We start from the raw sequence: 13,049 nt of genomic DNA on the forward strand, positions 1-13,049 counted from the left end.
TACCAGTACTGCCACCAACAGTAAAAATCAAACATCAAACACTTTCATTCCTCTGTACTACCAACTGAGAGACCAAGCTAAGTGCTAGTGGCTTACCTCTGTTATCCTAGCTACTCACAAGGCTGAGGTTTGAAGATCTCAGATCAAATCCAGTCGGGCAATAAAATATGAGCGACTCTTAGCTCCAATTAATCAGCATAAAGCCACAAGTGGAGGTATGGCTCAAGTGGTAGAGCACTGTTCTTAAGCAAAAAAGCTAAGAGAGAGTACTCTGGCCTTGAGTTCAAGCCCAAGTATGGGTGCCCACCTGTGCGTGCATGCATGCACACACTCCCCCTCCCCCCACTCACACAGACTCACCACTAATGACATATAGTGGGGTAAATCTGTAGTCTCTTTGTACCTATAGGAAGATAGATTACAAGCAATCCCTTTTATGTAGTTCAACAGGAATATGTTGTATATTCAGTTATCTGGAACTGTCCAAGTCATGGGCATCTTTTTGTTGCAACAAAGTTTTGAAAATTGCTATTTTCTACAGGCATTAACAGAGAAGTAAAATTCCTTATATGGCAAACAACTTTGGAGTACTTTCTAGGTCTCAACAAGAAGCAGTGACTTCTTAACCATTTACTAACCTTCACCTACTTTTAAATGTGAAACTAAAGGATTAGATACAGGCAGTAATTCAGTCCACTGCTTTCAGAGACCTAAGGAGGCATTCCCTAGAAATTTCTCCATGATTATTTCCACAGCAGAACATTTAGAATTTTATTTCAGTGTACACAAATACCCTACTAAATTACTCGAGTATCATTTTTGAACATGTATGGGTAGATGTGGAAACCTGATGACTTGTATCTGAGATGGAAGATAGGACAGCATTTTGGGTGTATGAAACAGGTAATTTTACTATTTTGCAAGACATATAGTTCCAATAGATAGGCTGAGTTTGCTATCACTGAACATAGTAAAATTTTTCCTGATTCTGAGAGTCTTAAGCCTGTGCATTATAAAATCTAGCACCTGACCCTAGAACAGGGCAGCTATTACCTAATTCTTACACTGAAACTCAAACTAGAAAGACACATCTAATTATAACTCTCTCTCCTTCTATGCAAAGGTATAAAGAAAAAAATCTTTAAGAGCCACCATTCTGTTTTATGAAATAAGTGGACTGAGTACAGATAGAACCTTGTGATGATAACTTAAAGTTTTCCTAAGAAACAATTCACATGCTAGAGAGTAAAGCACATTACTCAGCTCAAAGAGAAAGCTAAACAATATTATGTAACACCTGAAAATTAAAATTTAAGAATTTTTTTCCTGTGATAGAACTGTAATTAAATTGTATTGAATTGTTTCCTCTAATGGCAGCCATTTTAATTACATTTTAATAGATTGGCAGCCACAACTTATAGTTTCATGAAGCAAAGTAAAATTACAGTTTAGGAAGACATTTAAGAAAAGAGACCCATCAGTGCAGATGAGAGGTTACAATATATTCCCTCATCCCTGAAGACCCTCACAGTAATTAAGTATATAGAACAGACAGCCATTAGAGCTAACAGTAGGTGTGCTTGCCACCAATCAGCACTAGATTATTCTTTGAATCCATAGATCTGCTTTCCAGAAAATATGTACAACACTAAATAAGAACTGGAGCTTCCAAAACGTATGTTCTACAGCTTTTCCCAATGCATAGTTTCTATCAAATGTGCAGCCATTACACCAATACAATGAGACATTCTGTTTTAAGATTGCATTACATACTTTTTCTTATAACTATTTCTTATGGAACATTATTCATCTTGAGAACCCTGCTGTATGTTTGGAAAATGAACATCATTTACACAAACTAAAATTAATATCTGAAAACTGATTCATGTACAAGATAAATGCATCTGCAAATGAGATGCAATAAACAAGGATCTTAATAGTATGCATCTGTATCTATTTCATATGCATCTGTATCTATTTCATACTACATTATGAAAATCAGAGAGTAAATCACGAAGATTAACTCAGACCAAATGAATATCATAGGCACTTATATTAGAAAAGAAGAACCAAGAATAATCAGTCCCTTTGTTAGCTCGAGGATGGGGAAGAAAATGGGCCTGTGGCTATTACATACAAGTTTTCACATATCAAAACAGCTAAAAAATTTGAACTAACTTAAAAACAGTAACACTTAAATTTTTACAAATCACATGTAACCAAAAAGTTATAAATTTGGAGGAGAGTTATCTGGTACTATGAGAAGATTTTGCAGTCTTCTGGCTGACAAACTAATCAGTCCAAACGTCACTGCCAAGAAGCAGAGTGACTTGGCTAAGACCCTCTCGCTGTACACTTTCATCACATGAAGGCTTTCATGCCAAGAACTTCTGTATTTTTTTCCTGGTGTATTGGCCATTGCCAGAAATGGACTCATCGAATCCACTGGTGCTAAGGAGTTAAGCATCTGAGATTTAATTTAACAGTTTCAGCTTTATTAAGCTGTCACAGAGCGGCCCCACTTTGATAACAGTAGCTGCTCCAATTATGGCTTGGTTTAGGGTTGACAAGTATAATGATTCATTCGTGGCACATGAGAAGCAATAAAAGGTTGTTTTGCATTACAGCTTTAAAAATGTGGGCACTTTTTTCATTTAATTTGTCACTTAGCTTTTGCTAAGAGGACATTTAAATTGCAGTAAAAGGCAAATGGGGCTTTTAGTTTAAATGTAATCCCCATATTTAAATGATCTGTAATGGTGCAGTGTTGGAGTGGGAACACTATTGTCTCACAGTGGGTCCTGATGGTGACATGTGACATTTGTATTCAGGTCCTGTATTATCCATGTGGCTAAAGGGCTTCCAATTTCATTTCACAGCCAGAAGCCTGCAGAAAACACCAATTAACTTGCAGATCCCATTTGCCGACAAAACTCAGCCTCTTCTCAATGTCTGGCATCTGGCAGTGCTCAGCATTTAATTCCAAAGCAGAGCCTTGAAGCAATGTGAGCCCTGCGTAGGGGCACAAAGTCAAATTCTCCCATTTTATTAGGAAGCAAAGCCTTTCTTTTGTAGTCTAACTTCTAGTTAATTTTTTGGTGAATGAATATTAAGATGTGAAAGCTATTGTTACTTCTATATGGGATTCTTCACAGAACTTATATCCCTTTAATATAGTAAGTGACATCTGCTTACCAGCAGACTACACAGAAATATTTCTTATAGCCTAATAATGACTGGGAAGGAGGTATTAGAAGGAAGATACCAGACAAAAATTTGCTCCTCATCCTGACCTGATAACAAATAATTCATATAAAGATTAGTTCTTAATTAGCCTAAGGATATGGCTGAAATCAGCTGGTAGAAACTTTCACCCAATCAGAATTTATATTTCTAATTGAAAGCCTGACAATTTTCAAAACTAACTTGGAATAGTGAGTTGTGACTATGAATCACATGTGAACAGTCCAAGTCTTATTTGACACTATCAGTTGTACTTTTTTCTTAGCCAAAATATCCAGATGCTATTTTCTTCCTAATCAGTTATTTGTAATTCTGCTTTCTAAGCACCAAAGCTCCATTAAATTTTATTCATGTAATAGTAATCCAATACTCTTTCTTTAAATGATCCCCTTCATTATAAATGTTAATGCTTTATAACTTTATGAACCAACTAGTCAGCTCAACATATAATACAGAAAGACAAACTACAAAGGATTTACTTGGCAAAGTAAATCATTTAGTATTCTATGATAACGTTTTTTTAAAACATGTACTACCCTTGTGTTCTTACATTGTGTCCTCATTGCAATATATAAAAATGATCTACTATGTTTTAAATTGCTTAGGAGAGAGACACTACTACCATTATTTCAGGAGGCCAAAGCCAACTATGAAGATTAGGCCATTACAAAATACTTCTTAAGAAGTGCTAGTTTAAAACATTAACAAATATATCAATCATTTGGCAAATGACAAATATACAGAAAGAATCGAGAATTTCTATTCTTGAATACATATACTTACTAATATGGGAATACTGATGTCAAATCCTTACCAACCTTTTGTATAACCCTAAATAACAACTTACAGAAGTCTCCTGGCCTCCCTGAATTCAGATTTGTCATCTGTAAAACAGTTCAACCCAAAAGTCTCTTCCAATATGATCACTTCTTCTTGGTGTAGTCAATAAGCATGAAGTGGGCCATCAATGGCCAAGAGGAACTTCATTAAGAAAATAAATACATCTAGCACTTTCCTTTCATGAAAATATGATAGGCAGTGACACATATATTTTTTAAAAATTGGTATTTCAGAAAACATCATTTTGTCACTTACAGAAAGACAACATCATCACTTCCTCAACTCACCAATGAAAACTGAGTGATGAGAATCGCCCCAACAAAATTCTCAGTGTTCTTTTAATGAAGAAGTCTACAGGATTTCTTATTTTTTTCCCAACAACATGTTATATTTGTGTATCTGTAGCCATAAGTGTTTAGGAAATAATACATTTTAGAGTTTCCTATATATTTTCCATTCTGAAGGTCAAATGTTAACCTAAATCTATAGTGGCCACAAATTAAATGAATATCCTACCTATAATTCTGGAGAGAAGAGAAGCAGAATCCAAATTTTAGCTAAAACAAACAAGGGACCATCTCATTAAATAAAAAATTATTTTAAAATAATGTAGCTCTTTTCCAAAAATTTAAAGATATGGAAAAAAACCTTTAAAATTCTTCATGCTCTTACTTTTTTCAAGATCAGACAATTTCCATACCAAAATGCTTCCAAAATTGTTTTATGCAAATGCTAGCCCTGGTTTTTTACTCCTCCTATTCTTCCAACCAGTGTTTAATGGCAACAGGTTCATAGATGAGCATCTGTCTTCAGCAATACTTTGACCACATTCTTAAAAACATTCAATTATGGTCTCCTCATCCACATATAGCTTAATAGTAATTTGTCAAAAAAGGTATTTATTTACCTAGTTCATCCCAGAGCTGCCTGTATTTGTCAGTCATGGCTGTGCCTTGTTGCCTCCAAAGTGACAAGCGAGGGTCAGCCATAAATTGCTCCGTGATCAGGGTCAACATGCGGGCCCCATTGGAGTCCCTCATCTTCAACATTTCCCGCACCTAGTGGGGAAAACAGATAAAAGAATTTTTTTAAAAACTCAGATGTAACATAGGAGATAAACCCTAAATTGTGTGTGTGAGAGAAAAAGAGGGAGATTCTTCACACCCTCTCAAGAACTTCCTCTTAAGCAAACCAAGTAGTTAAAAACCACTTTCTACGTTGCCAAAATTTAAACAGAGAAATAAACATTCATCACTTTATTATGCTTGTTTCCAGAACTTTCTAATTCCAAACAAGTAGTGGTTGTGTTTCACACATCTCATTAAAGTTAATGATTAAATTGTGCTTTCATATGCCTAGTAAAAACATGTTTTTGTGGTCTGTATCAAAACTTCTATCTATCTAAAACAAGTATATATACAAAGCACGCACACGCATGCGCGTGCACCCACACACACACACACACACTCTCCAACAAAAGAGGTAACTAGCCAGGTTCATGATTTGACAAACCATAGAAATGAAATATGGCACTGGAAACAAGTATCTGAACCTAACTAGTTTACCAAAACAGGTTTTAGCAAGGTGCTGCTTCATAGGGATGAAATGGCATGATTTTGCTAGCTTACAGAAAAATCATCAAAACAAAAATCACAAACATATGCCACCTTCCTGCCCTCCAACTGATTGTACCTTAGCAGAACATAAAGCATAGACTACTGAAAACTCTTTAGTGATCTTCTAAATTGACCTGAATATGTTACAGCTTTGAGATAGGAAAATTAACCAATTTAAGCCACACAATTCAATAGTTCTTACTATTCTCCCAGAGTTAGTCCTTTAGTTTTTGAGAAAATTAATAAGTTCAACAAATTCTCTGTCACTAAACTTTTAATACAAGGAGAAGTAACACAGTCATTCTTTACTATTATGGGGAACTAATTCCAGAACTTCCAAGAAATACTAAAACCTGCAGATGCTTAAGTTACTTATAGGAAATGACACAATATTTGCATATAGCCAATATCCTCTCTAGAATGCCTGTGGCAATACTTTCACACCCAGATGTAAGGGTGTTTAAACACCTCATGCTTGCCAGGCAGGCATTCTACAGCTTGAACCACTATTCTGTCCTTTTTTGCACCATTTATTTTTGAGATGAGTCTCACTTTCTGCCTAAGCACATGCTTATTTCATTCTGTATCATAGCTAGGATTACAAGCATGTGACAGTACTTCTAGCTCTTTAATGAAAAGGAGTCTCACAAACTTTTCTGACCGGGCTGGTCTTGAATCTTACTGAATCTTCTCAAACTCAGCTTTCTAAGTAGAAAGGATTACACATGAACCACCAGTACCTAGATTTAAAAAATAAATTCTAATATGATTTTATTAAAATTGTAATATTAGCATTTTAATAATATTAATTGTACAAAGCCATTTTCCATATATGATTAATATACTTTGACTAGAGTCATCCTTTCTTGTTGTCCTTTATAGCTTAGAGAATAATGACAAGAACAAAGAAGTCTACATGTAGCCGGGCGCCAGTGGCTCACGCCTGTAATCCTAGCTACTGAGGAGGCTAAGATCTGAGGATCACAGTTCAAAGCCAGCCAGGGCAGAAAAGTCTGTGAGATTCTTATCTCCAATAAACCACTAGAAAACCGGAAGTGGTGCTGTGGCTCAAGCAGTAGAGTGTTCACCTGAAGAGAGCAGGGACAGCACCCAGGCCCAGAGTACAAGCCCCACGACCAACAACAACAACAAAAAAGTCTACATGTTCAATACATATGCAACCATCATCATAGGCCAAGCTACATTTTCAGTCCACAATTGGTTGAATCTGTCAATGCAGTACCTGTGGACTCAAAGGGCACAGTAATAATCATTCAGATGGGAATGCTTTTGCAATGGTAAGAGGAAATAAACAGGGCTGTAGGTAACAAGCCTCTCTCCATGTGAGTATTCCATAAAGCAGAGTGATGACCACTGACTTAGTTAAACTAAGTTAGTCTCTCAAGCTAGAACCTTAAGCTCTCCCTATTTCTCTTGTGCCACACTTCCAAAATAAAAGAAAGCAGAAAAGAAACACAAATATAAATCTTAGCGGGAAACTATAAATGAATCCATCTATTCCCAATCTGAGTACTGCTATATATGTAACAAATAAGAATCCCAACAGAACACCAGTTGTCTTTGTGGGAAATTACTGAAACAAGAATTTTTTTCAGGATTCTCTATGAAAGGTAAAAGAAAGAAGAAAGAGCAATTGCAGTAAAGCAGCCCACATTTAGAAGATCATAGGTCCTCAGACCTGAACCTAAACGAATAATGGAAATTCCTCAGCCATTTGAGAGTGGAGTCTTGTAAAGAACTCACAAAGGTTGTGCTTCCAAGAGGGTTGTTTTAGTAATTCTACAAAGTTATTCCCAATATGAAAGCACTATAGTCAGAAACAAGTGAAGCCTGAGAGGAAAAGATGGAGTAGTTATTTACTGGATATTGTGTTAAAAGTTTTATATACATTTAGAATACCATTTAATCCTCAAACAAATATGGGAAATAAATCAGATTATAACTGCCACTTATGAATTATAAAACTAAGCCTCAGAAAAGTTAAATAACTTGCCCAAAGATCAAGGGTAACAGCCAGAATCAAAACCCCCATCTGCTGTAACAGATTATGCTATTTTCTAAAATTAGATGTTGTTATTACTTTTCACATGGCATCTATAATATGGATAAAATATAAAAGGACAAAAAAACTGGCTACTCTAGACTGATCTAATAATATATGTTTTATATTATTTCCAGTTGGTCAGTGGACTTTTCTAACATGAGAACATATGGAATACTTCCCATGTATTTGAATATATTTTATAGTACATTTTACGTCATCAGTTTATCAAAAGGTTTAATTTAATGTTTTTATATGTATTTCCAATTACTAACTGGGTAACTTATTTACTAACTGGTAGTTTATTTCATAGTAATGAAACAAACGTTTTATTATTAAACTTATAAAGTAGAGCACTCTATTCATGCAACTCAAGAATGTCTATTGCTTACAGGTAACGTCTTTACAGACTGCTGGCTGGTATAACATGAATCTGAAGTATCTGTGTACTACTAAAGGATGATTAAATCATGTGTGAAATACTTACAAATGTACTTTATTACAAACTAATTCTTGGGAAACTGGTAATCCACATATGGCCTACAGAATAAATCTTTATTATTTCCTGGCCATATCCAGTCATAATGTACCCTAAATATTTTTAAATTAAAAACAAAGAAATAAGTGCAAAAACTTTTAACTATTGTGAAGACTAGACAAGATATTCAACAAAAAAAGTACCAATGAACACAATTATCTGCTCCCTTAATATCAATTTTAAGCTGGGCTTTGGTGGCTTGTGCCTGTAATCCTAGCTGCTCAGGAAGCTGAGAGCTAAGTACTACAGTTTGAAGCCAGCAAGAGCAGGAAAGTCTGAGACTCCTATTTCCAATAAACTACTCAGAAAAAAGCCAGAGTGGCACTGTGGCAGAAGTGGAGAGAGAGCTAACCTTGAGCTAGCTTTGAGGAAAATAAGCTCAGGGACAGCACTCAAGCTCTGAGTTCAAGCCCTAGGATAGGCCAAAAAAAAAAATCAATCTTAGTACATTACTTATAATGTAATAAATGACTATACCCCCAATGAAAAACATACTGCTATATTAATTATTTAGAAAGTCATTTTATCCAGTTTCTAAAAAAATATTTCTAGTACTAAAATAACTGCATAAAGCAACAAATATGTATTCTGTTTACAAGAAACCTCTGGCCAAGATAACCGTAAGCTTTAGGCTATCAATTGTTGGTGGTGAGAATGAATGCTACACAGGATCACTTAACATCACTACCAGGACAACTTTAGAAAGTATGTCACTATCACTTTAATTTTATAGGTGAGGAAACTGACTTAAATAATTTGCCAAGGTCTACATACTTAGATTAGAACTCTAAAATCTGTATGACTCTAGAAGCCATATTTTTATGGAATATAAAGATGCTCACATGATTAAAACAAATACATAAGGTATATTAAAGAACATACTTAAAATGTGCCTCTTGAAAAACTGATTATAAAAAGAAAAAGATAGCATGTTAAATAATAAGCTATGTATTTTGTTTTTACTATTAAATGATTATAATTCTCTTAATAGAAACTGAAAGAGACAAAAAAAGGTCCCACATTTTGTCAAAGGTCACTTAATCAAATGAAACCTTGCATTGCACACAAAAGTTTCTAATTGTTTCATTCACTTAGACTATGTTCTCTAATTTCAAGTCCTTATCCTATTATAAACAAAGATCTTATTGTACACAAATACAGAGATTTCTTTAAAAATAAACAATCATACCTTGGCAAAGAGCAAATTAAGCTGCTTCCCTGATCCGTGGTACCCGCCCTGGGAAAGGAACAGTTTAACCTGTTCTTGAACCTGCTCTTCATCTAAGTGCCAGCAGTTTTCATCGTCTATACTAGCACCTGCTGTTGGATCAGGAGCACCTAGAAAGAAAAAAGCAACACATGTGCTAGATAAAAAAATCTATACTCCAAAGATTCTGATAACAAACTTGAAAATGATTAAGATTGTCTATCTTTGCCTAGACATTTTTAAAGCCAATCTTAATTTCAATTATACATACAAATTATGACTGAAAGTAGTCATTCTTTTATTTTCAAAATTTTCCTGATCTGCACTAAGCCAAATATAGATTACTTTAGAACTGAAATATTTCTATATTTAAATTTAAGATTCTTTAAAGAGATGAATTTTTACAGGTTTTCTAAAGAATTAACAAGTTACAAAAATGTCTTATTGTAAATAGTAATATTTATTAAAAATAACTATGAGGGCATGCTAGAATAATGTTTTCTAAGCCATCAGAACTCAGCAGAGTATTTCACTTTTTACTATGTTAATTCAAGAAGCCCTCACCATTATCTGCTATCGTAAAAATGCTGACATAAGTCTTTAGTTGCAGAAAACTGAAGATTATAAAGGGAAATCAAGCCACATGGGAACAGGCAGTGCAGCTGTTGTATTACACTAGGTTGTAGTATCACCTTGCCAAACTGCATAAATATTTTATTGCTGAAGTACGCGCAAAAGATAACAGCTATGTAATAAGCTCTTAGCATGTAGACTATATTAGAAATTAAACATAGGTAAGAACTAAGTTTTATCGTTTGCTAATAAAATACATTTAAATGGTATTTTAAAGCCTAAGACTTACAAGGAATTGAAAAAAATCTAAAACCTTTTCACTTTTAATGTATCATCTCATCATCAATTTGTAGGTGTGATTTTAATATAGTTTTCTTGTCCTTTAATGAGGTAATGCAACCTCAACTATCCAAGGGAAATAATCACTAATATCTGCTTAGAAACAGAGTTTACAAAATCCTAGTAAAGGAAGGCAGGGCAAGAACTTGATTTAAAAAAAGTTTCATTCATTCGTTCATTCAGCCAGTCAGCAAAATAAATGAATGTCTGACGGTGCCAGTCTGCTTCTTTCTAGACTTAAGGATAGAGTAGTACTCAAAATAGACAGAATTCCTGATCTCATCAAATTTACTGTTTCTAGTACAGAGGTTTGCAAAGATTTTTTTAAACAAATATCCAAAACAAGAAATATATTTCACAGCATGTTAAATATGTTTATGCGCATTTGTACTATTAATCTGAAGGAAAAGTTGAATGGAAAAATATTAGCCCTACTTTAAGTGTACAGCATGATATTCTCTCTCATTTTTTTAAAAGAACCTGTCAAGTTACACACCTATAATTCCATCACTTGGGAGGCTGAGGCAGGAGAATCTCAAATTCAAGTCAGCCTGGGTTTCACTGTGAGATCCGATCTCGTACCTGTTGCAATCTTTCAAACATAACTTAATTGAAACCCACTATCTGAAAAACACTGTTGTATGTGAGACAAATAGTAATTTAATAATCATATGACTATGTAGAATAAATATTTGCTTAGAGAAAAAAAAAGCCTGGGTCCAGAGTATCTATCAGAGACCTCTTAGTTGGTCTTCAAATTGCTAGGGTAAGACACCAAAGAACTATATAACTTAAGTGGATTAAACGTTAACTAAGGGAAGAGAAATGAGGGGACAATTTGTGAGACCAAGAAAAGAACAACATGGAGGAAGTAAGAAACCCAACAGTAGAGGATGAGGGGAAGGCAATCCTACAGAAACAGAAGCCAGGCCCTGAAGGCCTTTGTTGCTGAGGAGCTTAGACTGGGCTTTTTGTCTTTGTTTTGTTGTTCTTTTTCCTTGAGAGTAATGGATGGGAAGATTATCTAAAGTGGAAGAACACTAGATCAGAAGTGGAGTATGTATGTCCTACAGGTAGTATTAGAAGGCCCACAAAATCATGTGTTTCATTACAGGAGACACGCTTCTTGTTGACTTCTACTGACCCATTCACATGTATTGATAATTTTGTAGGGCTCAAAACTAATGTTATAATATCCAAATTGCCATGGAAGAAAAAAAAGTTACTTACTCTGCCATGAAAGACAGTGTGCCTTATATGAATCCGTTTCAACACTCCTACCATGAAATATTAATTATGCAGCCAAAAAATGAATTGGAGAGTCTCTATATGCTACAATAGCAAGATGTCTAAGATACATCATTGAATGAAAAAATTCAAGGAAAACAAAAAACATTGAAAAGAACTATGCAGATGCTATTTTAAAAGAATGAGCTGGGCGCCAGTGGCTCATGCCTGTAAACCTAGCTACTCAGGAGGCTAAGATCTGAGGATCATTGTTCAAAGCCAGCCCGGGCAGGAAAGACTCTTATCTCCAGTAAAACCAGAAGTGGCACTGTGCTCAAGCGGTAGAGCACTCACCTTGAGCTGAAGAGCGCAGAACAGCGCCCAAGCCCAGAGTTCAAGCCCCACAACGGACCAAAAAAAAGGAATGAGCAAGAGGATACTAGTTTCCCCAGAAATAAGGAGGGAAAGGCTGTTCTAAGTAGGGACTGGGCAATTAGGCATATGTCCAAGCTCCATAAGAGCAAGGATTTTATCCACTCTGTTCACCAATAATTCCTTCCAACAAACCATTATCAGGTAACCAAATACTCAAAGGAAAGGAATTAAAGGAGAAGAGTAAAGTGCATGGAACTATTTTCTTCCTAAAAAAAAGGACTTTATATGAAAGGATAAGAAACATTGGATAGTATCCTGACACATAGGACCTTGTTTCCCCCTCATAGTGTAATTCGGGTTATTATAGATCCTAATGCCCATTCCACAGGAAAAACAAACTCTGAGAGGTGATGGCTTGTCCCACAGCAACACTAGCAGTTTCTTTCTCCTGCCAATGAACATACACATACATTGAACACTTTGGAAGCTAAAGTTGAACCCTAAGGTCATCAAAGCATCCTTAAATCAAAGACAAACAGTATGTTTTCTACTGTAAGGAAATTTTAGGCTACACAATGCTGCAAGGAGTAAACTATTAGGTCTGCAAATTTATCTTAGAACAATTTGAAGTCCCTAATTCACTCTCTGATTCTAAGGACATTCTCATTACACAGCCTTCTGCAGAAAGACAACTACAGAGTCTCTATATAAATGTACTGGAAGAAACTTTCTAAACAACTACAGAATCTCAACCTTTTTTTTTTTTTTTTTGGTCGGTCATGGGGCTTGAACTCTGGGCCTGGGCGCTGTCCCTGAACTATTCAGTTCAAGGTGAGTACTCTACCACCTTGAGCCTCACTTCCGGTTTTCTGGTGGTTAATTGGAGATAAGAGTCTCATGGACTTTCCTGTCCAGAACCTCTATCCTCAGATCTCAACTTTTTATTTTAAATTCTTCAGAACAACTTGGAATTCTCTGTAAATATGATATACCTTATATCTACTTCTTAAGGATAATTTCAACTAGCTA

At 35.2% G+C, this 13,049-nt stretch overlaps 1 protein-coding gene across 1 annotated transcript in view; it reads right to left on the bottom strand.

Annotated features, from left to right (window-relative positions):
• Zswim6 (zinc finger, SWIM-type containing 6) overlaps nucleotides 1–13,049 on the bottom strand; it is a 189,492-nt gene that overhangs the window by 44,596 nt on the left and 131,847 nt on the right. Inside the window, exons 3-4 of the mRNA XM_013025302.1 lie at nucleotides 9,489–9,637; nucleotides 4,991–5,141 (exon numbers count right to left, since the gene is read on the bottom strand). Coding sequence (XP_012880756.1) covers nucleotides 4,991–5,141; nucleotides 9,489–9,637 — 300 coding nt within the window. The remainder of the gene's footprint in view (nucleotides 1–4,990; nucleotides 5,142–9,488; nucleotides 9,638–13,049) is intronic.

This window comes from Dipodomys ordii, unplaced genomic scaffold (assembly GCF_000151885.1).
Source record: "Dipodomys ordii isolate 6190 unplaced genomic scaffold, Dord_2.0 Scaffold83, whole genome shotgun sequence".
NCBI lineage: Eukaryota > Metazoa > Chordata > Mammalia > Rodentia > Heteromyidae > Dipodomys > Dipodomys ordii.